General features: G+C 44.3%; 1 protein-coding gene across 1 annotated transcript in view; it reads left to right on the plus strand.

Moving 5' to 3' along the window:
• Positions 1 to 23,572, plus strand: part of Eif2ak3 (eukaryotic translation initiation factor 2 alpha kinase 3) — a 68,333-nt gene that overhangs the window by 35,865 nt on the left and 8,896 nt on the right. The window contains exons 4-14 of the mRNA XM_059257928.1: positions 991 to 1,124; positions 3,459 to 3,693; positions 4,445 to 4,610; positions 5,906 to 6,046; positions 7,026 to 7,148; positions 9,656 to 9,876; positions 12,868 to 12,980; positions 14,648 to 14,770; positions 16,363 to 16,512; positions 17,884 to 18,664; positions 23,196 to 23,363. Of these exons, the coding sequence (XP_059113911.1) occupies positions 991 to 1,124; positions 3,459 to 3,693; positions 4,445 to 4,610; positions 5,906 to 6,046; positions 7,026 to 7,148; positions 9,656 to 9,876; positions 12,868 to 12,980; positions 14,648 to 14,770; positions 16,363 to 16,512; positions 17,884 to 18,664; positions 23,196 to 23,363 (2,355 nt within the window). The remainder of the gene's footprint in view (positions 1 to 990; positions 1,125 to 3,458; positions 3,694 to 4,444; positions 4,611 to 5,905; positions 6,047 to 7,025; positions 7,149 to 9,655; positions 9,877 to 12,867; positions 12,981 to 14,647; positions 14,771 to 16,362; positions 16,513 to 17,883; positions 18,665 to 23,195; positions 23,364 to 23,572) is intronic.

Here is a 23,572-nt window from a genome sequence, read left to right on the forward strand (position 1 = left end):
AGGTGCTGGGCCCTTCACACCCCTCTTGGGCCTGTTTTTGTCTTCTCCTTTCACCCGCATCTGGGTCCAGAGGATCCCATGCTATCCAGGCTGGCCATTGTTGCTTTTTCTAAAAGACAAGGGCGTCAGTCTTCAGTCTCCTTTATGTTAGTATTCTCCTCTGCAAAACAGCAAGATTGGACCCAGTCACCTGGTTCTCTGGCTGGATGTACTACTGCAAAAAGTCTGGGATTCCAGTATGTCATCAACCTTCTGTGGGGATTTTAGTTTGGATCAAACTGAGGATCCTCCTTTTTTCTTAAGCCAAAAGGTATTAGAAAAGGTATTTTTCAAAACTGTATCCATAATGCTAGATGGAAATTGGGGGCTCATCTGGAATTTCAGTAATGACATTTTTGCAAAGATGTCATTGGTTATTTATTTCTTCTTATATATTCCATGGTGTTCTCCCAAATAGGGCTCAAATTACGTAAATCCTTAAAATCACTCACTGTGATTTTCAAATATTGCTGGAACTTTCATGGTTCTAAAAAACTCATTTTAGGATTTAGTAATCAAACTGATGCTCATTACTTGGGTACTTCTTATGCGTTTTTTAAAATTTTATTTTACTTTTTAAAAATAATAAGTGTGGTGGTGCTTGGCTTTAGTCCTAGCACTAGGGAGGCAGAAACAGGCAGATCTCTGAATTCCAGGCCAGCCTGGTCTACAAAGTAAGTCCCAGGACAGCCAGGGCTATTACACAGAGAAACACTGTCTCAAGAGAGAGAGAGAGAGAGAGAGAGAGAGAGAGAGAGAGAGAGATCTTGTGCTGGGCATGGTGACACACACTTTAATCCCAACATTTATAAGGAGAGGCAGATAGATCTCTGTGAGTTCAAAATCAGCTTTGTCTACACGAGCAAGTTCCAGGCTGGCCAAGGCTATATAGAGGTGTGCGTGCATGCATGTATGTTGCTTCCTTGACTCATTTTATATCTGTCTTTTCAGCTGAGGTATATCTGTTCTGCCTTGGGGTGTCGCAGATGGGATAGCGATGAAATGGAAGAAGAGGAAGACATCTTGCTTCTGCAGCGCACACAGAAGACCGTGCGAGCTGTTGGGCCTCGCAGTGGCAGTGAGAAGTGGGTATCAGAATACTGCTGATGGCATTGTTTAGAAGTTTCTTCAGTAGCTGAGCATGGTGGCACACACCTTTAATCCCAGCAGAGGCAGGTGGATCTCTGAGTCCCGGCCATGCAGGGAAACCCTGGGGGATATCTGGGGGAGACTCCTTTAAAGTCAAGATTTCTCACAGACTTTCCTTCATAGAGTTTCTGTGAACTATTTATTAATCTAAAAGCACAATGTACTTTTAAGAGAAGCAAATGCCTTCCTGTGTTAATCCCAAAGATTTGAGGAGAAAGACCACCAACCCAAATCATCATGGCCAAATTAATCAAAACAAGCAGTTAATTAAAGCAAGCTTTTTTATTCATGTACATGGGCTGCCTCCCCCTAAGGCAGGGTTTGAGAGGTCAGCATTGGACCTGAGGAAGACAAGGTTTTTATAGCTCAGGAGTAGGGAGTTTCCAATGGGGGACTTGGCGTACAAAATAGGCGGAGTTAGAGGAGCAGAACATAAACATAGCAAGTTAGTCATAACAACGTCCTGAAACAAAGACATGATTGCAGGGTGGTAGTAACAAGGTAGTCATAATAACAGATTGTCATAACAAGGTAGTCATAATAACTTTGAAACAAAGGTAGGGTTGCAAGATGGCTATAACAACTTTGGAAACAAAGACATGATTGCCATTACCTGGAACAGGCAATTTGTGTTAAGGTTACAGGTGGGGCACAGCCCAATCCTTGAGAAACAGATTTAGTCATAAACGGAATGAACCTAGTTTGTCTTTACTACAAGATAGCTTTTAAGCCTAAGATGGAGGCAGGCTGGTTCATCACCTGCTTATATTGATAGACATCAAACAGCTTCACGTTATGTGCTTCAAGGTGTGGTAGCCAGGAGTCTTAGGTCAGTGACACTTGGCATAGTAAAATGACTGAGAGAAGTTATTTGATGGCAGGAAACTCTCAAGACAAACTTAATGTGTACTCTTTGAGTGTCTTGTGGGTAGTCTCATAGTTTGTCTTGTTAGCCCTATTTTATTTATCTTTTCATTTTTGTAATGCTGGAGATCAAACCCAGCTCTTTGCACGTGCTAAGCAGTGTTCCATCCCTGAGCTGCAGTCCCAGCTCCCAGTTTTAGAAGAATCATTTACTGTTTTCTTTAAAAGTACTAGCCGTTCATTTGATCCAGTACTTCTTGTTTCTTCAAATAATGTGATTTATCTAATTTCTCCACTTAAATATATGATTCAAATACTAGATATGCTGATCTTCTGTCATGCCCAGACTTTTTCAGCCTGAAACACTAAGCTCTGAGTTGTCTGTGTAGTTTAAAAAAAAAAATCATTTTAGATCCCATCTTGATCTTTTGAAACCGAAGCAGACTTGCAGATTTTGTCATCTGATGAAATAGAATTCAGGTGTCTCTCCTGAAATTTGTTTTTTTTCTACCTTTTCTGGCCTGTGAATAGAGCTTTGCATTTACCTGCCACTCTTTATCCTGCTGAGGCTGTTAACTCTGAGAGCTCAGTGGGAGCTCGGCCACCTGGGAGCGGAAGTGCAGCTTAGCAGATTTGTGAGTTACCAGAACCTGAAGAGTGTGTGTGTGTTCTAAGCTCCATAACATATATGTATATGTACTTATACATACATATATATGTGTATATGTGTGTGTGTACATATATTACTAGATTTCAGAATTCTTAGCTAGACCATTTTATATCCAAGCAACATAACATTATAGTTAAGTCAGTAGTTAGTGGCTTTCCTGTTTCATAACTCTAGAGGAAACATTGCCACTTTATGGATAGGAACACAGACCCCTAGGACAGAGTGAATGACCCACATTATCTTGGTTAGTAGAGAGCTGACAGTAGAGTTTAGGTGACTGAAAAAAGTTGAAGTTGTTCTGCAAGGCCATCTTTTCATTAGAATCTAAAATTGATGCATAGACCTTGCCTTATATATTGGTTTGTTGGGCAGTATTTTATTGCACTTGAATGGAATGTGCTTCAGTAACTAAGAAATTAAGGCAGGCTGCATGTCAGTTCATTTTAAGGTGATTTTGTTGTGCTTTATGAAACGTGTTAATTTTTGAGAGACCATCTGGCCCTAGGTGTTTCCAGTCTACCGCCTCAGAATGAGTGTTTGCAAAGGATCAGCCACAGTTCTCTCAGGCCCTCTTGTGGTGGAAATCAGCATTGCATGCCTTTCCAGAAAGTTGTGGTGACTTTTTCTCATCATCACAAAATTGTTCTATTTTCTTCTTCAGTCTAAAAACAGTGCTGTGTTATTCGGTCCCTTCATTTCACTATAAGATTCTAAAATACACCTTTGTAAATTTAAGGTGGAATTTCAGTGTTGGCCACTTTGAACTTCGGTATATTCCAGACATGGAAACTAGAGCCGGATTTATTGAGAGCACCTTTAAGCCCAGTGGAAACAAAGAAGACTCTAAAATTATTTCAGATGTGGAAGAACAGGAAGGTTCCATGCTGGACACGGTGATAAAGGTTTCCGTTGCCGATTGGAAGGTCATCGCTTTTAATAAGAAGGGAGGCCACCTGGAATGGGAGTATCAGGTATTTGAGACCACTGACTCGGTGGCTGTGTCCCCCGGTCCCTGTTTGACCACACACATTGCTAGAGGGAGGTAACTCCATTTTGGGTTCTCAACTCATCTCTGCTTTAAAACTGACCTTAAGAGACATTTTGTGGAGCTGGCAAAATGTAATCCGTCAGTAATCACGTGCTGCACACACATGCGGACCTGAGTTCAGATCCCCAGCACCCCCGTGGAAAGCCAGGCCTGGAGATCCAGGTCTATAGCCAGCCCTGGAAAGGCAGAAAAGGTCAGATCCCTGAAGCTCCTTGGCTGGCCATCCTAGCCTAAACAGTGAGTTCCTGTAGTTGGTGAGAGACCCTGTATCAAAAATAAGATGGGGGAGCTGAAGAGGTAGAGGGCTCCGTGGTTAGAAGCAGTTGCTGCTCTTGCAGAGGACCCAGGTTAGATTTCTAGCACCCACATGGCTACTCACAGCTGCCCGTAACTCCGTTTGCAGTAGACCCAACACTTCTGACCTCCACAGGTACCAGGCATGCAAGTGGTGCACCAAACGTACGTGCAAGCAAAACACTCACATTCGTAAAATAAGAATAAATAAGTAAAAGCAGCTAAGGAAGACAGCCAGCATCAACATCTAGCTTCCATGTGCGCGCGCATGCTCACACCACACATCCACACCCAGGAAGAAGTTATAAGTAAATGTCGTTTACAAGTTGAAACCTCTTAAGTACCGCTCAAGTTCCTAAATGTTTTCCCTTCTTGTCTAGTTTTGTACACCGATTGCATCCGCCTGGTTGGTGAGGGACGGCAAAGTCATCCCCATCAGTCTGTTTGACGATACAAGTTACACGGCCAATGATGTGGACGTTTTGGAGGATGAAGAAGACATTGTGGAGGCCGCTCGAGGAGCCACAGAGAACAGCGTGTACTTAGGTGGGTCGATGTAGCCAGTGAACGGTCTCAGAGTCCTTCGCTGATGAGCCAGCCCTTGACATCTCTGCCTCGATTTGCATTCCTACAGTTTCTCCGTTTGTCCGGTTCTGCAGTCTAATTAGTATAGTCTATTCTCTCGTCTGAGACTGATGTTAGAAAGGCTTGGAAATGCTCTCACTGCGTAGAGATAAAATCCTTCCCTCACATCTGTATAGGTTTGCTCTCCCCTTACAGGCTGTAGTTTGTTTATTTTGTGGCATCTTTACAGCTTTTCTGAAAAACAGAAACAAAGTTCTCCTGCACTTCTGGACTACTAGCATATCATATAAGTTTTTTGTATATGTTTGGATTAGTTTGGGTTACTAAATTGTCATAAAATTATATAAACTATATGCTACCCATACCTCAACCTGGTCTCCATGAAAAACTGTTATATGAATGTCTTTGGCAATATGAACAAATCACATATAAATTTAAATAATATATTCATGGAAATAAAGAATGCCTTCCTCTTTGTAAAATAAATGAAAATATCATGTATGTGTTGCAATAGCATTTGGCCAAACTCTTACTCATGGCCCTGGAATTATAGTTGTGTAGATAAACTTCCCTTATGGAGACAGTCATTTCATCTCTTCAAAGTTCAGGGAGTCTTATTTAATGTTTTGGTTGGAGTGGTTTTCTGATATTGTAAAGGCGCTATTTATTCAGTGAGGAACATTGTAGAGGCCATATATAAACAATGTAGTTGGACTTTTTTTGTACTGCCAGCTCCTGAATAATGACACGGAGACTTCTTATTAAGTATGAAAGCTTGGTCTTAGCTTAGGCTTGTTCCCAGCTATCTTTTAAAACTTAAATTAACCTGTTTATATTAATATGTGTTTTGCCACGTGGATCATTAACTCTCCTCTGTATCATGCATTCCATTTCCTCCGTGTCAGGCTGGCAAGTTTCTGGTGCCTCAGATTCCTCCCTGAGTTCCCCTCTCTCCCCAGAAGTCCCACCTATTCTCTCCCTCATAACTATAGGCCTTTCAGCTCTTTATTAAATCAATCAGAAGGTGTCTTGGCAAAGACACATCTTTACAGTGTACAAAAAGATTATCCCACAACCTAACAATGTAGAGGCCTTATACATCTTCGGTTTTGTTGAGTCAGCTGTAAATGCCTTGAGCATCTTTCTTCTGTGGAAAGAACTGTGTAGCAGACGAAGAATTCATCTTTGTGCATTAAATCAAAGCAAACTTTTAAGAACTCCATTGTGTGGCTGACATGTTTTTGTGGTTGACCCAGGGATGTACAGAGGCCAACTGTACCTGCAGTCATCTGTCAGAGTCTCAGAAAAGTTCCCTACAAGCCCAAAGGCCTTGGAGTCTGTCAATAGCGAAAATGCAATTATTCCTCTGCCGACGATCAAATGGAAACCCTTAATCCGTAAGTCACTTAAAAACTTTACAAATACCACCAAAGTGTCTAAGTAAGCCAGGTGTGGTAGCACAGGCCTGCAACTTCCCAGCGTCTGGAAGGTGGGAGCAGGAGGTTCAGAGGCGTTGAGGGTCTTATTCAGTTACATAGTGAGTCTGAGGTCAGTCTGAACTTACAAGAGACCCTATCTCAAGAAAAGAACAAGCACACCTTTAATCCAAGCACTTGGGAGGCAGAAGCAGTCCGATCTCTGTTAGTTCAAGGCCAGCCTGGTCTGCACAGTGAGTTCTGGCCAATCAGGACTACACTGTAAGACCTTGTCTTCAAAACAAACAAACATTAATAGCATTTAAAAAGAGAGAGAGAGAGAGAGAGAGAGAGAGAGAGAGAGAGAAAATAAGTAAAAAGTTATCTGGTTATCACATCATATTTTTCAGAAAAATAAATGAATTGAAGTACTGGGCCAAATCCTTTAGTTGTCTTTCCACACCTTTTGTTTATTTATTATAAACATTGTATTTGAATTACTTTTTAAAAATTTTTTTTTAGTTTAATTTTATTATGGACATGCATGCCCTGTATACATGTGTCAGTCTGAGGACAGCTGTAGAGGAATTCTGTCCTTCCACCGTTATGTAGTTTCCAAGATCAGATTGAGACTTGATTGGCAAATGCCTTTACCCAATTAACCACCTTGCTGAACTTAAGTGATTCTTTGAACAGACTTTCTGTGTCTGTTGTCTTGAGACATGATCTGTGTTGCCCTGGCTCATTTCCAGCTCCTGAGCTCCAGTATTTCCTTCCCCCCAATAGCTAGGACTGCAGCTGGGCCATCTTCTGAGTCTCGTGTTCTGTGTAGGACTTTGCTTCTCAACAGCGAGGATGCTGGGCTCTTTGACCTGTGTTCTTGAACTAAGCTGTGGGTGAATATCGGCTAAGTGATGCCTTTCATTAAAGTCACATGGTTAATAGTTTACATTCTTTTTAGATTCTCCTTCTAGGACTCCTGTCTTGGTTGGGTCTGATGAATTTGACAAATGTCTAAGTAATGATAAGTTTTCCCATGACGAATACAGTAATGGTGCACTTTCAATTCTACAGTATCCATATGGTAAGTGTCATTACTCATAAATGGAAATTACTTGTTTCATTTGTCTCATTCAATTGTTTGAAATTAACCAATAGAATTTAGATGAAGGTAAGTTGATTGACATATAGAAAAGTGAAAAATAAATTTGGGAGGCCATAAGCAGTACAAGCTTCACAGCTAGACTGTAAGGGTCCAATCTCAGTGGCCACTACACTAGCTTGGGCACCCCATCTTCCCTGTGTCTGGGTTTTCATATCTGTAAAACCACTAGTAACTAGTACATATTCACTGGACACACCTGGGAGATCGTGGGTAACAATATGAACTGGCATTCTTCCGGCCACATCCTAAGTGTCCATAAATGTGTATTATGTTTTATTATTAGCTCTAATTTAATAATCTGCTTGATGCTTCCCCTTGCTCTAATGGTTAAGATTCATTCCTCTCTGATTATATAATTTATCTAACTATAAAATATAGACTATATATAATAAACTCTATAATGAAAACAGCTGAGCGTGATGGCACAAGCCTATATTCTCAGCACTCAGGAGGCAGAGGCAAGAGGATCATGCGTTCAAAGCCAGCCTGGGTTACTTAGTGAGGCCCTGTCTCAAATAGGCCAGTACATAAAGAGATTTGCTGCCAAGCCTGATAACATGAGTTGCTCTAGACCCATGTGATAGGAGGAGAGAACCCCCTCCTGCAAGTTGTCCTGTGACCTCCACATGGACACATAGCACACATGTACACATACTTAAACAATAAGTGCATAATTTTTTTAAAAGATCAGAAAAAGAAAATGGGTATTTCTCACAGAGCTACATGAAAATGATCTAAGACGATATCATTTACTTTTATCCTCAGAAAAATTCATACACAAGTCAAAAATAATAACATGTGTAGTATCAGCAGCAGCAATTAAAATTTATTTATTTTCTTTTTTGAAACAGGGTCTCACTATATAGCCTTGGCTGGCCTGGACCTTGCTGTGTAGACCAGACTGGCCTAAGAATCATAGAGATCCATCTGCCTCTGCCTTCCAAGTGCTGGAATTAAAGACCTGTGCCAAAGGTGTGTGCCACCATGTCCAGCAGAAGCAAATTTTTTTAAAGTTAGGATATAGGGGCTGGAAACGTGGCTCAGTAGTTAGGAGAGCATATTGCTTTTGCAGAAGACCTGAGTTTGGTTCCTAGCACCTACATGGGGTGACTCACAATGTGATGCCCTTTTCTGGCCTCTGTAATTCCAGCATTCATGTACATACAAATACCAAAACACAAACACACACACATCTACACATAATTTAAAATCAGTAAATAAAATAAAATTGGGGTATAGTCACACATGGAAGTCTTTTGACAGTTTTAAAATTCTCCGCTTGGTATCAGATAAAAACATTAGTCACTTTAGATGTTAGAACTGAAAATTTATTATGTAACTCAAATCAGTAAGAAAACAGAAGGCTGTGAACTAGAAATAGTAGACATCACCTAAAATGGATCAAAAAAACAGTAAAAGAGAATTTTTTAGTCTGTCCCTGTGTAGTGCAAAGTGGAAGGTTAAGAATAGACGTACCGGCACTAGAGAGGTGGCTCAGTGGTTAGAAACATTTATTGTTCTACAGATGACCCGGGTCCTGTTCCCAGCACCCACACAGTGCCTTATAGCTGTCCATAATTCCAGTTCCAGGGGATCTGCAACACTCCTCTGACCTCCACGGGCACCAGGCATGCACATGCTACACATAAATACGTGCAGTTAAAATGTTCATACACATAAGAATTAAAGTAATAAATAAAATAAGACATGCTGGTTGCCAGCACAGATTCACTTTGACATCCCAGAGTGAACCAGAGAGCATGATGGAGGTTGTCCTACCGCTGTAAGGGAAGACTGTGGTAGCATCTGGTGTTTAACTGATCCCAAGTGAAAGGAAGCGGAAGACCCCTTGAAGGAAGCTTGAGTACTGACTTCATTATCAGTAAGGTGATGAGTGGGGCGGCCCTTGGAAGGGCTTTCCCTAATCACTATTTACCATAAGTTTAAAATGCTCTGTTTGAGGTAGAGAAACGACTGAGCTGTTAAGAAGAGTGTGTGTTATTCAGAAGACCTGGGTCCAAGAGAGTCAAGGAATTGGTGCCAGGCATGGTAGTGCACACCTTTAATCCCAGCACTTGAGAAGCAGAGGCAGGCATGTCTGAGTGTGGGCTGCACAGGAAAACCCTGTCTGGAAAGAAAGAAAAGAAAAGGAATTGGTGTCATAACCATAAAATGGCCTGATTTTTGGCCATTAAAGATAAGACTATTGCCGAGCAATGGTGGCTCACGCCTCTAACCCCAGCACTTGGGAGGCAGAGGCAGGCAGATCTCTGAGTTTGAGGCCAGCCTGGTCTACAGAGTGAGTTCCAGGAAGTCAGGGCTACAAAGGGAAATCCTGTCTTGAAAAAAAGTGTGTGTGTGTGTGTGGGGGGTGAACTATTATAGTTGTCTTAACAGGAAAACCCTCTGGGTGTTTGTTGTCTCAGATAATGGTTACTATCTGCCGTACTACAAGAGAGAAAGGAATAAACGGAGCACACAGATCACAGTCAGATTCCTGGAGAGCCCACATTACAGCAAGAACATCCGCAAGAAGGACCCCGTCCTCCTCCTGCACTGGTGGAAGGAAATATTTGGAACCATCTTGCTTTGCATCATAGCCACGACCTTTATCGTGCGCAGGCTTTTCCACCCTCAGCCCCACAGGGTAAGACGCTCTTTCAACCTAAGGCGTTTCCAAATGTCTGCTGTGTAGAAAGCTTACGGGAGGGGGAGGTTAATGTATTCTGATTTTACCACAGGATCACTTGTGCTTATACAGTCGTCCATCATTTAGCCAAGAAGGAATGCTGTGGGATGGTCTGTATGTTAAATTGCTCTGATTGGTCAATAAATAAAACACTGATTGGCCAGTGGCCAGGCAGGAAGTATAGGCGGGACAAGGAGAGAAGAGAATTCTGGGAAGTGGAAGGCTGAGTGAGGGAGACACTGCCAGCCGCCGCCATGACAAGCAGCATGTGAAGACGCCAGTAAGCCATGAGCCATGTGGCAAGGTATAGATTTATAGAAATGGATTAATTGAAGCTGTAAGAACACTTAGCAAGAAGCCTGCCACGGCCATACAGTTTGTAAGCAGTATAAGTCTCTGTGTTTACTTGGTTGGGTCTGAGCAGCTGTGGGACTGGTGGGTGAGAGAGATTTGTCCTGACTGTGGGCCAGGCAGGAAAACTCTAGCTACAAAGGAACATTCTGGGAAATGTGTCACTAGGCAATTTTATCACCGTGCAAAGGTCCTAGAGTGTACTTCCACTCTAGACGGTCAAGGCTGCTGCATACTAGACAGTATGACACAGCCTGCTGCTGCTAGGCTGCAGTCTTGTACAGTGTGTGCTTACAACACAGTGTTCAGTGTCTCTGTATCTAAAGGAGACAAAGCACAGTCAGAAAGAAGACTAGCCACAGTTGGTTTGCAAGTCTTTGATAATGTCTCGGGAGGGCTGGAGAGATGGCTCAGTGGTTAGGAACACTTACTGCTCTTGTGTACCCACATCAGACAGCTCTTAACTGCCTGTGACCCCAGCTACAGGGAACCTGACAGCCTCTTCTGGCCTCCATGGGTGTCCACATGTATTTCGGCATAGGGTCACACATACATAAAAATAAAATATCTTTAAATTATAATAATAATACATTTATGAGCACGCTGTTGTGTACGTGTGCTGTAGAGGCCTGAATGGCTGTGATGCCAGGCATGGCTGCACCCATTTCTGCTTCCTTCTCTTTACTCAGTCCTCTGTACTTTGCATTCTGGCTTTTATTCCTACAACTCTCAAAACCGACCTTGACAAGACCTCTAGATGACCTTTTGTTAAACGTAGTGGACAGTTTCCTGTCCCCTAGCTGAGCCTCTGTGATGACACTGTTGTATGCTTCTCTCTGACTTTTCCATTCTGACTTCCCGACCCCGGCCCTCCCAGTCTCCTTCTTGGAAGTTGAGTGGGTCCTTCAGGACTTCACCTTCCTCAGCTCCTTCTGGCCACCACAGTACACCTCAGGGCTCTGCAGTCTCCTCACAGGTTCTCCTGTTCTTTTCAGCATCAAGCATCTTGTAGAGTCCCAAATCCCACATCTCTCCTTTTTTCTTTTTTTTAGAAAGGGCCTTACCCCGTAACCATGTTGACCAGAACTGATGTTAGTCTGCCTGCCTCCACTTCCTGGGTGCTGGGATCAAGGTTTCCTCCCAGATCCAAATCCTTTCTCTAGAGCAACTGTCCAGTTAGAACTATACAAATAGCTCCAATGAGCCTTATCTCAGACTGTGCTCATCCATCCCATCCCGTCCCCAGCCTGTCCCACTGGCATTTTCTGTCTCAGACTGCAGTGCTCTGCTCTCTTACCACAGCCAAAGCTGTTCTCTCCCTCACCAGTCCCTAGTCATGTCAAGGTCTTCTTCCTAAATATCTTCAGTTTTCATTTCCTTATCTCTATTTCCATTCCCTTGGTACAAATACCATCGCTTGTCTTCTGATTGCTGAAATATCCTCGGACTGGGCTCATACCCTTAGTCCACTCCCTGTCTGAAAGCCATTCTCCAGCTCCATTTTAACACATTTCCTGGCATCAGTTATTAGAACCTCTAATAACTGACTTCACATTTTTGTTAGAATAAACTTCGTCCTTCTTCAAATATGCAAGGGTTCTGAGTGAGTTATGCCTTGCCTGCTCTGTACTTATCTTTACCCACACCTTAGATTCCTTAGGTTAGGCTCTCTGCTTACGTCAAAATCACCCTCGGCTGGAGAGATAGCTCATAGGTTAAGAGCACTGACTGCTCTTCCAGAGGACCTATGTTCAATTCCCAGCAACCACATGGCGCCTCACAGCCATCTATTATGAGATTTAATGCCCTCTTCTGGCCTGCAGGCATACATGCAGACAGAATACTATATATACAATAAACAACCAAGTAAATAAATGAATAACATCCTCTGCCCCTTGCCAAAGCATTTAATAGGGACTGTCTCATTTCTCTCTGCTTGTCGACGACATTCTGGAACCAGTTAGTTACTTGTCCAGCTCTTCAGTCCCTTACACAGCACCCAGCAGGACAAGAATCAGTTAGGGAATAGATGAGCCATTATTACCTCTGCCCTTTACCGTGATAATAGTTAATATCCTCTAGAAAGTCTTTTTGAGGTTGGTAAAGAGACATTGCCAAGTTCAATTTCCTGTAGTCAGAATATTTTTTTAAAGCATCTACCAGGGCTGGGAAGATGGCTCAGAGGTTAAGAGCACTTACTTCTCTTCAAGAAGGCCCAGGTTCAGTTCCCAGTAGCCACAGCGCATCTCCCAGCCATCTGTAATTATTTCTATGGGATCTGACATGCTCTTCTGGCCTGGGTGGGCACCTGCACACACGTATGCACATGGTGCATCCACATTCATGAAGGCAAACATTCATACACACAGAATAAAGTCTTTTTAAAAGGAGAAAAGAATCCATTTACTGACAAGGGGGCTGGCAATGGGAACGTAAGCCTACTGAAGTGCAGGAAAGGGAATTGCTGTTTCTTGTATAGATGCTTTTCATTGTTTTCCCAATGCTGTTTGTTTTTCAATGTTCTCTCATAATCTAAGATGATCGGCTGACTTCCGATCAGCCTCGTACTAACAGTAACTCTGCTTTCTGCCTTCTCAGCAAAGGAAGGAGTCTGAAACTCAGTGTCAGACTGAAAATAAATACGACTCTGTGAGTGCCGATGCCAGTGACAGTAGCTGGAGCGACGTTAAACACTCAGGCTACGTGTCCCGGTAAGAGTCTCAGGAAATGTGGATTCATACAAACGGCCTCTGGAGTGTTCAGTTGTGAATTCACACCCCAGCTTTGTCGTCCACCAGCTGAGACGTTAGCAAAATGAGACTGATTTATGTCTCTAATCATGGATGAGATGTCACTCCTTTAGAAGATAGGAAGGTGGTACAATTGGCCCTTGAACTGTGCTTGTGCATTTGGGGAGGTGGATTTGTACTGAGGTCCTTGACTCTATTTTGGGGGATTCAGATGATGGCTCTTCCCTCTCTGTGAAGGTAATTGGCCCAGGGAGGGTTGGCGTCGATTATGTCTCCTCCTTAGCTGTCCTCTGAACAGCTGAGGCAACTACTAAATTAACATGTGTGTACAAGTCCTAAGAGCCACTCCATAGAGCAGCTGAGTCTCCATCCGGGGGGCTGGAGGAGTCTCCATCCGGGGAGCTAGAGGAGTCTCCATCTTGGGGGCTGGAGGACTCTCCAGCGTGCATGCATGAATTCTCAGAGTAACTCAACAGACATTTGTTGGACCTTTGATTTGCTAGCTAGTGTCCAGATTCTAGAAAGATAGAGAGAAAGAAAAATGTTTTGTCCACATTTATGGTCCCTGTGATGCAGCGGTGCTGAGACACACGAGTGTCATTGCAACCGTCAAAGAAAGCACTGTGTGGACGGTGCACTGGGGAACAGTTAAACGGGTGAGATCAGCAGGGTGGAGGAGGGATGGGATTTCATTTAGTGTATAAGAAGCAGCTATCCAGGAGAGCACAGGGCAGGAACAAGAACCCTGAACCTGAGAGAGAGCGTGATGCACAGCATAGGTCAGACCCCTGACTTCTGTGATCTCATACCCAGTATACACAGCCTAAAATTAGTTAAATTAGTTCCGCCGTGGGGAACACAACTCCAACCTGAGCTGGTTTTGGAGTGAGGAAATACAATGAGACACGCTTTCCCCTCTGAACCTGATGGGAAACTTAGAGAGCCAATCATGGTGGCCCATGGCGGTAATATCCAGACAGTAGGGAGGTGGAGCAGGAGGCCCACCATGAGGCATCAGAGGGAGCCGGGCTGCGGGTGACAGTGACGGGCTGCGGGAGATGACAGTGGTGAAATGAGCTTCTCTGAACACCTTCCACGGTGGGTGTACTGGCTGGTGACGTAACGCTCCAATGTCAGCTTTACTTCCTGCTGAGAGTTTCAGCTAACGGTGTCCTGAAATATAGTAAGGTTGATTCACTCTCTTCAGAGAACACTTCCAAGCAATGGAAGACCGTGCAAGGACATTTTAACAGAGGCAGAATGCTAAAGAAAACAAAAGCTTAGAGAATGGACAAGATGATACTATGGAGCTGACAGAAAGTTTTGGGTAGGATGGATGTTTGTACAATTACTATAAGAACAAGTGGTTACCAACTAAGCAAAGCCATTTATTACTTATGTGTATGGAATATATGTGTGTTTGCTTATTTATGCACACAGGTGAACTTAGAATACTGCTAGTAATATTCACGCTGTGCTTTTTATGAAACACATTCTGAGAGGTTACGGACTTTATGCATTTGTGTGTGATGATGTAATATTGAACTGTTTTTGTTCAATATTGAAACGTTATTATAACATTTAAAACTATTTCAAGCTTTAAAAAATTGTATTTTTTTTTTTTTAAGATATCTAACAGATTTTGAGCCAATTCAGTGCATGGGTCGTGGTGGCTTTGGAGTCGTCTTTGAAGCTAAAAACAAAGTAGATGATTGCAATTATGCTATCAAGAGGATCCGTCTCCCCAATAGGTAATGGATGATGCTTTCAGTAAATCGGATCTCGTCTCACAGGCCAAATGCCTTTCCTTGTGCTCCATCATCACAATGTAGTTTCTTCTTCCAGCTCCGTGCTTCCGAGTGCTGCCAAGTAGCACATGGTCTCAAAGTTGTGAGCTCTAGATTGCTTTAAAGTGTGGTCTTTCAGCTAGAGAGATGGATGGCTTGGTGGTTAAACACACTTGCTTCACAAGCCTGAAAGACCAGAGTTCTGATCCCATCACCCAAACAAAAAGCTGGGCATCCTGCACATACCTGTAACACCAGTGCCAGATTGGCTGGAGATGGGAGGATCGCTGAGGCTCCCTGGTTTCTAGCCTAGATTTAAGAAAAAAGAAGAAAAGAAAAAAAAAAAAAAAAAGCAAGCTCCAGGTTCAGAAACACCCTGCCTTAAAAGGAATATGATGGAGAGCAAGAGTGATAAAGGAGGGTGCCCAACGCCTTCCTTAGACCTTTATGTGTCCACATACACATATGAGCATTTACCAGGATCACACAGCATATATACACAGAAATATATGTGAATTCTTAATATTTCCCCAGAGACAAGTATAGGAACTATAGTTACAGCATTTCAGAATCATTTCTGTTATAATGCATTAGTTGGTGTTCCACTAATGTAAGGAAAGAGCAGATAATTCACTTTAGAGTTGTCGTTTTGGCTCGTTGGTCCCCAGGTTTCAGTTGATGATGAGTTGGCCTTGTTACTTTTTAGCCTGTGACAAGGGAGAGAATGTGTGGTGTAGAAAACACCTTAACAGTTCATCATGGCTAGGGAGAGAGGAGAAGACTCAGAACTCAGCAGCTCCCCTTCAAGGGCACACCCCCGGTGGGCCACTGCATAAAGAGCCATCACCTCCCTGTGGCTCCAGGGATGTTCCATATCCAAAGTGCAGTTTGTGGCTCACCGCTAGGAAAACAAGAACTGGCCTGGCCCTGGCGGTGCATGCCTCTCATCCCAGTTGTCAGGAGGTTGAGGTGGGAGGGTCCTGTGTCTCACTGCTGTAACAAATGCCTGGCAAAATCAGCTTCAGACGGGAGGGTTTGTTTAGCCTCACAGTTTGAAGACACAGTCCACCATGCCAGGAAAGGCGTTGGGACAGGAGTGTGAGGCACCAGGTCACATTGTGTCTGCAGTCAGGGAGCACAGGGAGAAGGATGCTGCTGCTCAGCTTCCGTCCTTCCTTTTGTCTGACAGTTGACAAGTCTTTCTACCTCGTTTAACCTAATCTACATAGATCATCCCTCACTGTGTGCCAGACACTTATCTCCTGGGTGACTCTTCCTCACATGGACCAACAGACATTTAAGAGTCAGTAGTGACTTTCATTCAGCTAAGAAACTATTTAGATGAGGAAGCAGGTATGTCAGTAGCCATTATTTCCAGAAAGGTTAAAACAAAAACAAAAAAACACTACACATTTTGTTTTGTTTGTAATTTAGTAGTTAATATGTGCCGAAGGCTAACTGTGTTCTTGATTTTACATCCAAAGAGACTTGTATTGCATTCTTTGGTTTTCACCGTTGGACATAGACTATTTCAGCTACTGTGTTCTGTGTTTTAGGGAGCTGGCGCGGGAGAAGGTGATGCGGGAAGTCAAAGCCCTGGCTAAGTTGGAACACCCAGGCATCGTGAGGTACTTCAATGCCTGGCTGGAGACACCGCCGGAGAAGTGGCAAGAGGAGATGGATGAGATCTGGCTGAAGGACGAAAGGTAGCTTGGTTAGACCGACTTACAAATGAGCGTCTCCTCCTAGGCGGCGCTTCGCTGTGAACATGGTGTCTTTCAGTGGCCTGAAGAAGAAAGTATGGTAGCGTTCCATCCTGTATCATCATGTCATTCTCTCAGCCCTTGTTAAGTACCTGAGATTTAGGCTTTTTCAATATGCTTTTGCTTAGTATGAATAATATTCAAGGGACCCACAGTGGCTTTTTTTTTTTTTTTTTTTTTTTTTTGGTTTTTCGGGACAGGGTTTCTCTGTGTAGCTTTGGAGCTTGTCCTGGAACTCACTCTGTAGCCCAGGCTGGCCTCGAACTCACAGAGATCTGCCTCCCTCTGCCTCCTGAGTGCTGGGGGCTTTTCTCAATATGAAATGCTTCTGCATTTTTTCTTTTTTTTAATGAAGTTTTTATCTTGGCAGTTAACAATTTATAACTTCATTTTAAATAGTTTTAGGCTATTTCAGGGGTTTTCGTTTTGGTTTTGCTTTGTTTTTCGAGATACAGTTTGTCTCTGTAACTCTGACTGTCCTGGAAGTCTCTGTAGACCAGGCTGGCCTCCAGCTCAGAGATCCGCCTGCCTCTGCCTCCCAAGTGCTGAGATTAAAGGCGAGCACCACCATTGCCTGGGTGGCTATTTCAGTTTTCAAAAGTACATGTGCTTAGGTAGTCTGCAGACACTCCCCGTGTATGATGTGTTGTGGGAAGCCCCTCAAAAGCACAATGAAGAATGATGAAACAACCTGCCTGCAGAGCGTTCAGTCCCTGGAGGTATCTTGTTAAGTAACACCTGTTATAGACTCCAGGATGAAGGGAAGTGGCCTCTTGTATCAAAGCCTGTGAGCTACTATAGTTTGCACGGGGGCTTCAGAATTGTGGCCACCAAAAAACCCTGTCATTGATGTTGCTTTACTCTTTTACATTTTGTACAGAAAGCTGATACACAGAATAACTATTTCAAGTATATAATTAAGCTCTCAGGGCTGGAGAGATGTCTCAGCAGTGAAGATCACTTGCTGCTCTTGCAGAGGACTTGGGTTCAGTTCCTAGCTCACAACTGCCTGTAACTCCTGTTCCAGGGAATCTAGTGCCCTCTTCTGGCCTCTGCAGGCACTGCACACATGAGGTGCACACACAGACAAGAAGGTACACACACAAATTTAAAACAAAATTAGCTTTCCAATTAAGTTTTTGAAAAGGAATAGATGGGATGAGATGTTCTTTGTCCCACGTGGCATATTTTATTTCCCCTATGTGTTTTTGGTAAGTGTATTTATAATAATGGAAACATTTTAAGCCAAGGTACAGATCAGATAACCTAATTGACATATATTCATTCAAATCTTTGTATTTCTCCCACTTTTAGCACAGACTGGCCACTCAGCTCTCCTAGCCCAATGGATGCCCCATCCGTTAAGATCCGCAGAATGGATCCTTTCTCTACAAAAGAACATATTGAAGTCATAGCTCCTTCACCTCAAAGAAGTCGGTCTTTCTCAGTGGGCATTTCCTGTGGCCAGACAAGTTCATCTGAGAGCCAGTTCTCGCCACTGGAGTTCTCAGGAACAGACTGTGGAGACAACAGCGAGTCAGTGGATGCAGCCTGCAACCTCCAGGACAGCTGCCTGACGGAGTGCGACGTGGAAGACGGTACCGTGGACGGCAATGATGAGGGGCACTCCTTTGAACTCTGTCCTTCTGAAGCTTCTCCCCACACAAGGTCACGGGAGGGGACGTCCTCTTCCATAGTGTTCGAAGACTCTGGCTGCGACAATGCCTCCAGTAAGGAAGACCCCAGAACGACCCGGCTGCACAATGGCAACCATTATGTGAATAAGCTAACTGACTTCAAGTACTCTAGCAGCAGATCCTCTTCAGAAGCCACCCTGTCTACCTCTCCCACCAGGCCAACCACTCTGAGTTTAGACTTCACCAAGAACACTGTGGACCAGCTGCAGCCCAGCTCCCCAAAGGTGTACCTGTACATTCAGATGCAGCTGTGCAGAAAAGAGAACCTTAAGGACTGGATGAACCGACGCTGCAGCATGGAGGAGAGGGAGCACAGCGTGTGTCTGCACATCTTTCTGCAGATCGCAGAGGCCGTGGAGTTTCTGCACAGCAAGGGACTCATGCACAGGGACCTCAAGGTCTGTAGTCGGAGAACGTCACACCAGGCTTTGGGTGTGATGTCCGCGGTTCAGAGCGGGACTTACAGTTGTCAGTCTTTAACCAGAGTGGAGTGATGTAAAGGCATCAGAGAGCAGCAGTCCAGGAAGGAAACGGGAAAGGAGGAAGTCTCATGTTGGAAGGGTTCAGGCAAACGCATTTTCCTCTATAGCCTGTTCTTTTTTGTTTTACTGTGAAAAGTGTTTCCAGTAGTCCTAAAAGAGTCTCTAACTCAAGTCCACCACGAACAGTTATACTACATAATTCCTGTGCTTTAAAAATATTTTTACAGGGCTGGAGAGATGGCCCAGAGGTTAAGACCACTGGCTGCTGCTCTTCCAGAGGTCCTGAGTTCAATTCCCAGCAACCGCATGGTGGCTCACAACCATCTATAGTGAGATCTGCTGCCCTCTTTTGGCATACAGGCATACATGCAGGCAGAGCACTGTATACATAATAAATAAATCTTTTAAAAAACCACCAGGCATTGGTGACACACACCTTTAATCCCAGCACTAAGGAGACAGAGGCAGGTGGGTCTCTGAGTTCGAGGCCAGTCTAGTCTACAGAGTGAGTTTCAGGACAGCCAGGGCTACAGAGAAACCCCGCCTTAAAACCAAATTATATATAGCTTGGTATATGTGTGAAAGTCGAAGGACAATTTGTGAGAGTCAATTCTGTTCTTTTACTGTGTGGATACTTCTTATGGCTTTGAATAACCCTGACACGGGTACCCTGGGTCTCTACAGCAGCACATGGTGAGAGGAACCTGGGGGAAAGGGAGATGAGTCTTCACCGGCCAGCTCTGATTTGGGGCAGTAGATGTCCATATTTTCACCCCATTGCTGACTGGGTGGGCTTTGAGGGAGAAGCCAACTAGAGAATGGTGGCAAACGCTTAGCCCTGTGGCTGTAGCTGTGAGACTTAAACCCTGGTCTCAGAGTATACAGTATTGAACAGTGCAGTAATACCCTGTGCTGAATTGCATAAAATTCCAAATCCAAGGGGTAGAGAATCCTGTAATCCCAGCACTTAGGAGGCTGAGACAGGAGGACTGATGTGAGTTCAAGGACAGTCTGGGTCACAAAGTGAGAGCCTGTCTCTGTCATGAATACATACATACACACAGTGTTTCCATAGCATACATTTCTAAAAACAAGTGTACAGGACTGTAACCAGTTTGCTGATTCTGTTTTTCTGCTTTTATTTGAGTGTTTCTTGCCATGATCCACATGCTCCTAGTAGACCCCAGTAGATGTATAGGGAACCTATAAACATTTTTTGAGGGAAATGACTTAAATGTGTGGCAGATTTGGTTTCATTTTTAAGTATGTTAAGTTTTATTTTGTGTAACTACAAACTTTTGCTGCAGATACTAAAGCAGCTACAGCAGGCGTTGGTTTCTGGGGCTGGAAGTGTATCTCCATTGGTAGAGTGCTTGCCTAGCATGGAGGGAGGCCCCGAGTTCAATCCCCACTGTCGGTCACTGGTGTTTCAGGCCAACCTGGACTACATGAGACCATCATTATCTTTGGAATACAAAGTTACTTTCTTCTAAAATCATCAAAAAATTTAAAAAATTCTTAATGCGTTTTAAGAGTTTGAGGAGAAACTAGGAATAAGAACTGGACAGAACCCCTGTGCTCCGACGTAACTGCCACTTGGTATAAGTACTCACTGTGCTTCGGAAGTTTGGTACGGGTCCAGACTGGGTGCCGTGGATTGTTCTGCACGAAGTGAAAAGTTTAGAGGTGATTCCTTTGGTTGGAATGGAGAGGATGTCTTACTCAGAGAGACCCTGAGCTTGAGATGGGTGATAGCAGCTGTTGAGGTGTGAGTACGGTCAACCTTCCTCACAAGTGTGCACGGTCCCCGTGGGCTTTACTGCCATCGTACAGAAGCAGCAAGATGAAAGCCACAGCCAGGGCCTTTGCTAACAGTAATAGTCTGCTGGTTTTATAATGCGAGCAAGGTGTAGGTGAGAGGTTTGCTCGACACTCGATGTTGTGTAAAGATTCCTCCCTATTTGTATATGTGCCAGAAAAATTCCCAAACGAAAGTTAATTTTCCCTCTAGTTTTTTAAAAATATAAAATGATGTATTCCTTTGAAAAGGCAGCCATTTCAAAGATGTCTAGAATGCTGAAAAAAACACCACCAGGAATTTTTCCCTGGCTGAAAAGCCTGTACCTTTTGCTGTGTTCCGACCCAAGGCGTCGATGTTAAATCTCCTAGGCTTTCCCTCCACACACAGTTTGGTCACATGTCTGTCGTCGGCAGATGACACTGCCCCTCCAGCCTTCTGTTTTCTTTGAGCTTGTCTCATTGTTTCCTCAGAGAACCTGTTTCTCCTTGTCAGCCTCATCACACCCAGGTCATTTGTCCTCTGGTTGCCCAAATCATGCCCACCTAGATCCCTCGTCCCAGCCTCAGAGCAGTGCCTGGCATGCTCTGGACTCTTGCTTCATTTTATTTTAGATTTCCTTTATTTGCCCCCGAAAGCATTAGTACTGACTAAGCCCACAGGACTGTTGGCCATTCGACAAAACTGTTGGGGATTTGGGTACAGTGTCAGCCGGCATCAGACAATCTGGTGAGCACACATTCTCTTCTCCCTGTTTCTTCTTTCCACTTCTAGCCAGGCTCTCCTGTCCCAGACTCAGGATGGCAGCCAGTGGCTCTCAGGCATGTTTGCCTTTTAAGCTTTCTGGAGGGCTTTTGGTAGGAGGTGGCAAGACAAGTTTTTCTTTCCCCCAAGTTGGCCAGAAATCCTAAGGCTTGTTCTCAGTAAACCAGGGACCATAGCCCATCCCTCCACTGGACTCCTTGGCAGAAAAGGAATTAGGCAAGCATGGGGTTGCTACATACTTGGGAAGAAGGGAGTTCACAAAGCCAGATGGTTCTAGGAGAAGCACAGGAGGGAATGCTAGAGAGACAAGCACGGTCTCTTAAGAGTTCAGTCAGTAATTGCTCTCGGCAAATGGGAGCAGGGTGCTGGGGATGTAGCTCAGTTGATAGAGTGCTTGTCTAGCATGCACAAAGCCGTGTTTGATCCCCAGCACCACATGAAAGGAATTGGGAGGAGAAACCAGAATTTTAAGGTCCTCCTCAGCTACAGAGTGAGGTTGAGACCAGCCTGGGCTACTTGAGACTCAAGAGAAACAGAGGCAGAGAGTGTTAGTTCCAACACAAGTCCCACTTTTAGTAGCTCTCACATGATAGTCCTGGGGCCTTGGGTTGGATCTGTAGCCCGGCAGGGGGAAGGAGGAGAAAGGGAGGGAGAGAGGCAGGGTCCTTTATTGCTTCTGCTCTGGGGCTGTTGGTGAGAAGTTCTGGGTTATTATTCCAGATTCCAGTTACAGGAACCTCATTGCCTCACGGTCCGAGTTTTATAATGGCGTCTTAGGAACCAAGGGAAGCGTTATTTCCTGGCAGTGTCGGAAGTATTATTTTAGTAAAAGGTTCGGTTTTAGGGGTTAGGTGGCCCCTCTTTCAGGCTTTAACACCTCTCTCACTTGTATCCCTGTTGCCTGGGGGAAAGTGACAGATTCCATGTAGGGGACCTGGAGTTGGAGGAGCTCATGTGACAGTTGGTTAGCTGCATCTAATATGCAAATTCAAGTGGGAGTTTGGAACTCAGGCCTCAGGACAGAGGCCCGAGTGTGACTGATGGCATAGGAGCATGGGGGATTCGGAAACGGGGTATAACAGCAGTCGCGAGTTGTGATTCCCCTTGATGGGCTGTTTCCCCCTCGGACACAGACCAGATGAGAGGTGTATGACATTTATAAGATGGTCAGATCATGATCCTCTACCACAGAGTAAGGCATGAGGATACGGCAGCAGAGACAGAGCCAGGCTGCCTGAGTTCAATTCCTGGCCTTACCACTTGCTGGCTGGAGCCTTGGTTTCCACATCTAGAGAGTGGAGGACAATAGTGGTTTTCAGAGGGTTGTATGGCATGAGTTAATAGTGAACTGATTAGAGAGCACTTGGTTTCTTCCTTTAACATACGTCGTAGTCTTCCCCCTCCCCCAGCTCCTCCCAGAGCCTTCTCCACCTCCCTACCCACCCACCCACCCTCCTGTTCTCTCTCTCTCTCTCTCTCTCTCTCTCTCTCTCTCTCTCTCTCTCTCTCTCTCTCTCTCTCTCTCTGTTTTGTTTTAGAGACAAAGTTTCTCTGTGTAGCCCTGGCTGTCCTGGGACTCTCTCTCTGTAGACCAGGCTGGCCTTGAACTCACAGAGATCCACCTGCCTCTGTGAGTGTTGGGATTAAAGGAGTGCACCACCACTGCCCGGCATTACTCTCTCTTAATAGCAGAACGAAAGATGGAATCTAATTTGTGTTGGTCGGCTGCTCCTCCTCTTGGGGACAGTGGCTCATTTTAAAGAATCATCTACTTTAGAATATCTGCTGATGCTTCTGTTTCTTTTCTGAAATCATAAAATTCTTTTGACTTTTTTCCCTTCTCTGTGTATACTCACTGTGCTTCCCCACCCCTTATTTCCCCAGCCTTCCAACATATTCTTCACCATGGATGATGTGGTCAAAGTTGGGGACTTTGGACTAGTGACTGCCATGGACCAAGATGAAGAAGAGCAGACTGTTCTGACTCCAATGCCAGCCTATGCCACACACACAGGACAAGTGGGAACCAAGCTCTACATGAGCCCAGAGCAGGTGAGTCTCCAGACTTGTAGTTAGCCAGGCAGTGAGATAGTTGTGGCTGATGAGTCTTCTCCGTGTCCTCCGTACAGTACCCAGGAATACACAGCCTAAAAATTATGAACGTAATTCTGCCCCAGGGAGCACAACTCCATCCACCCTGGGGTTGGAGTGAGAAAATACCATCATGAGACACACTTTCACCTCTGAACAAGAGCCTGGAG

Source organism: Peromyscus eremicus, chromosome 3 (genome assembly GCF_949786415.1).
Source record: "Peromyscus eremicus chromosome 3, PerEre_H2_v1, whole genome shotgun sequence".
In the NCBI taxonomy this organism is placed as follows: domain Eukaryota; kingdom Metazoa; phylum Chordata; class Mammalia; order Rodentia; family Cricetidae; genus Peromyscus; species Peromyscus eremicus.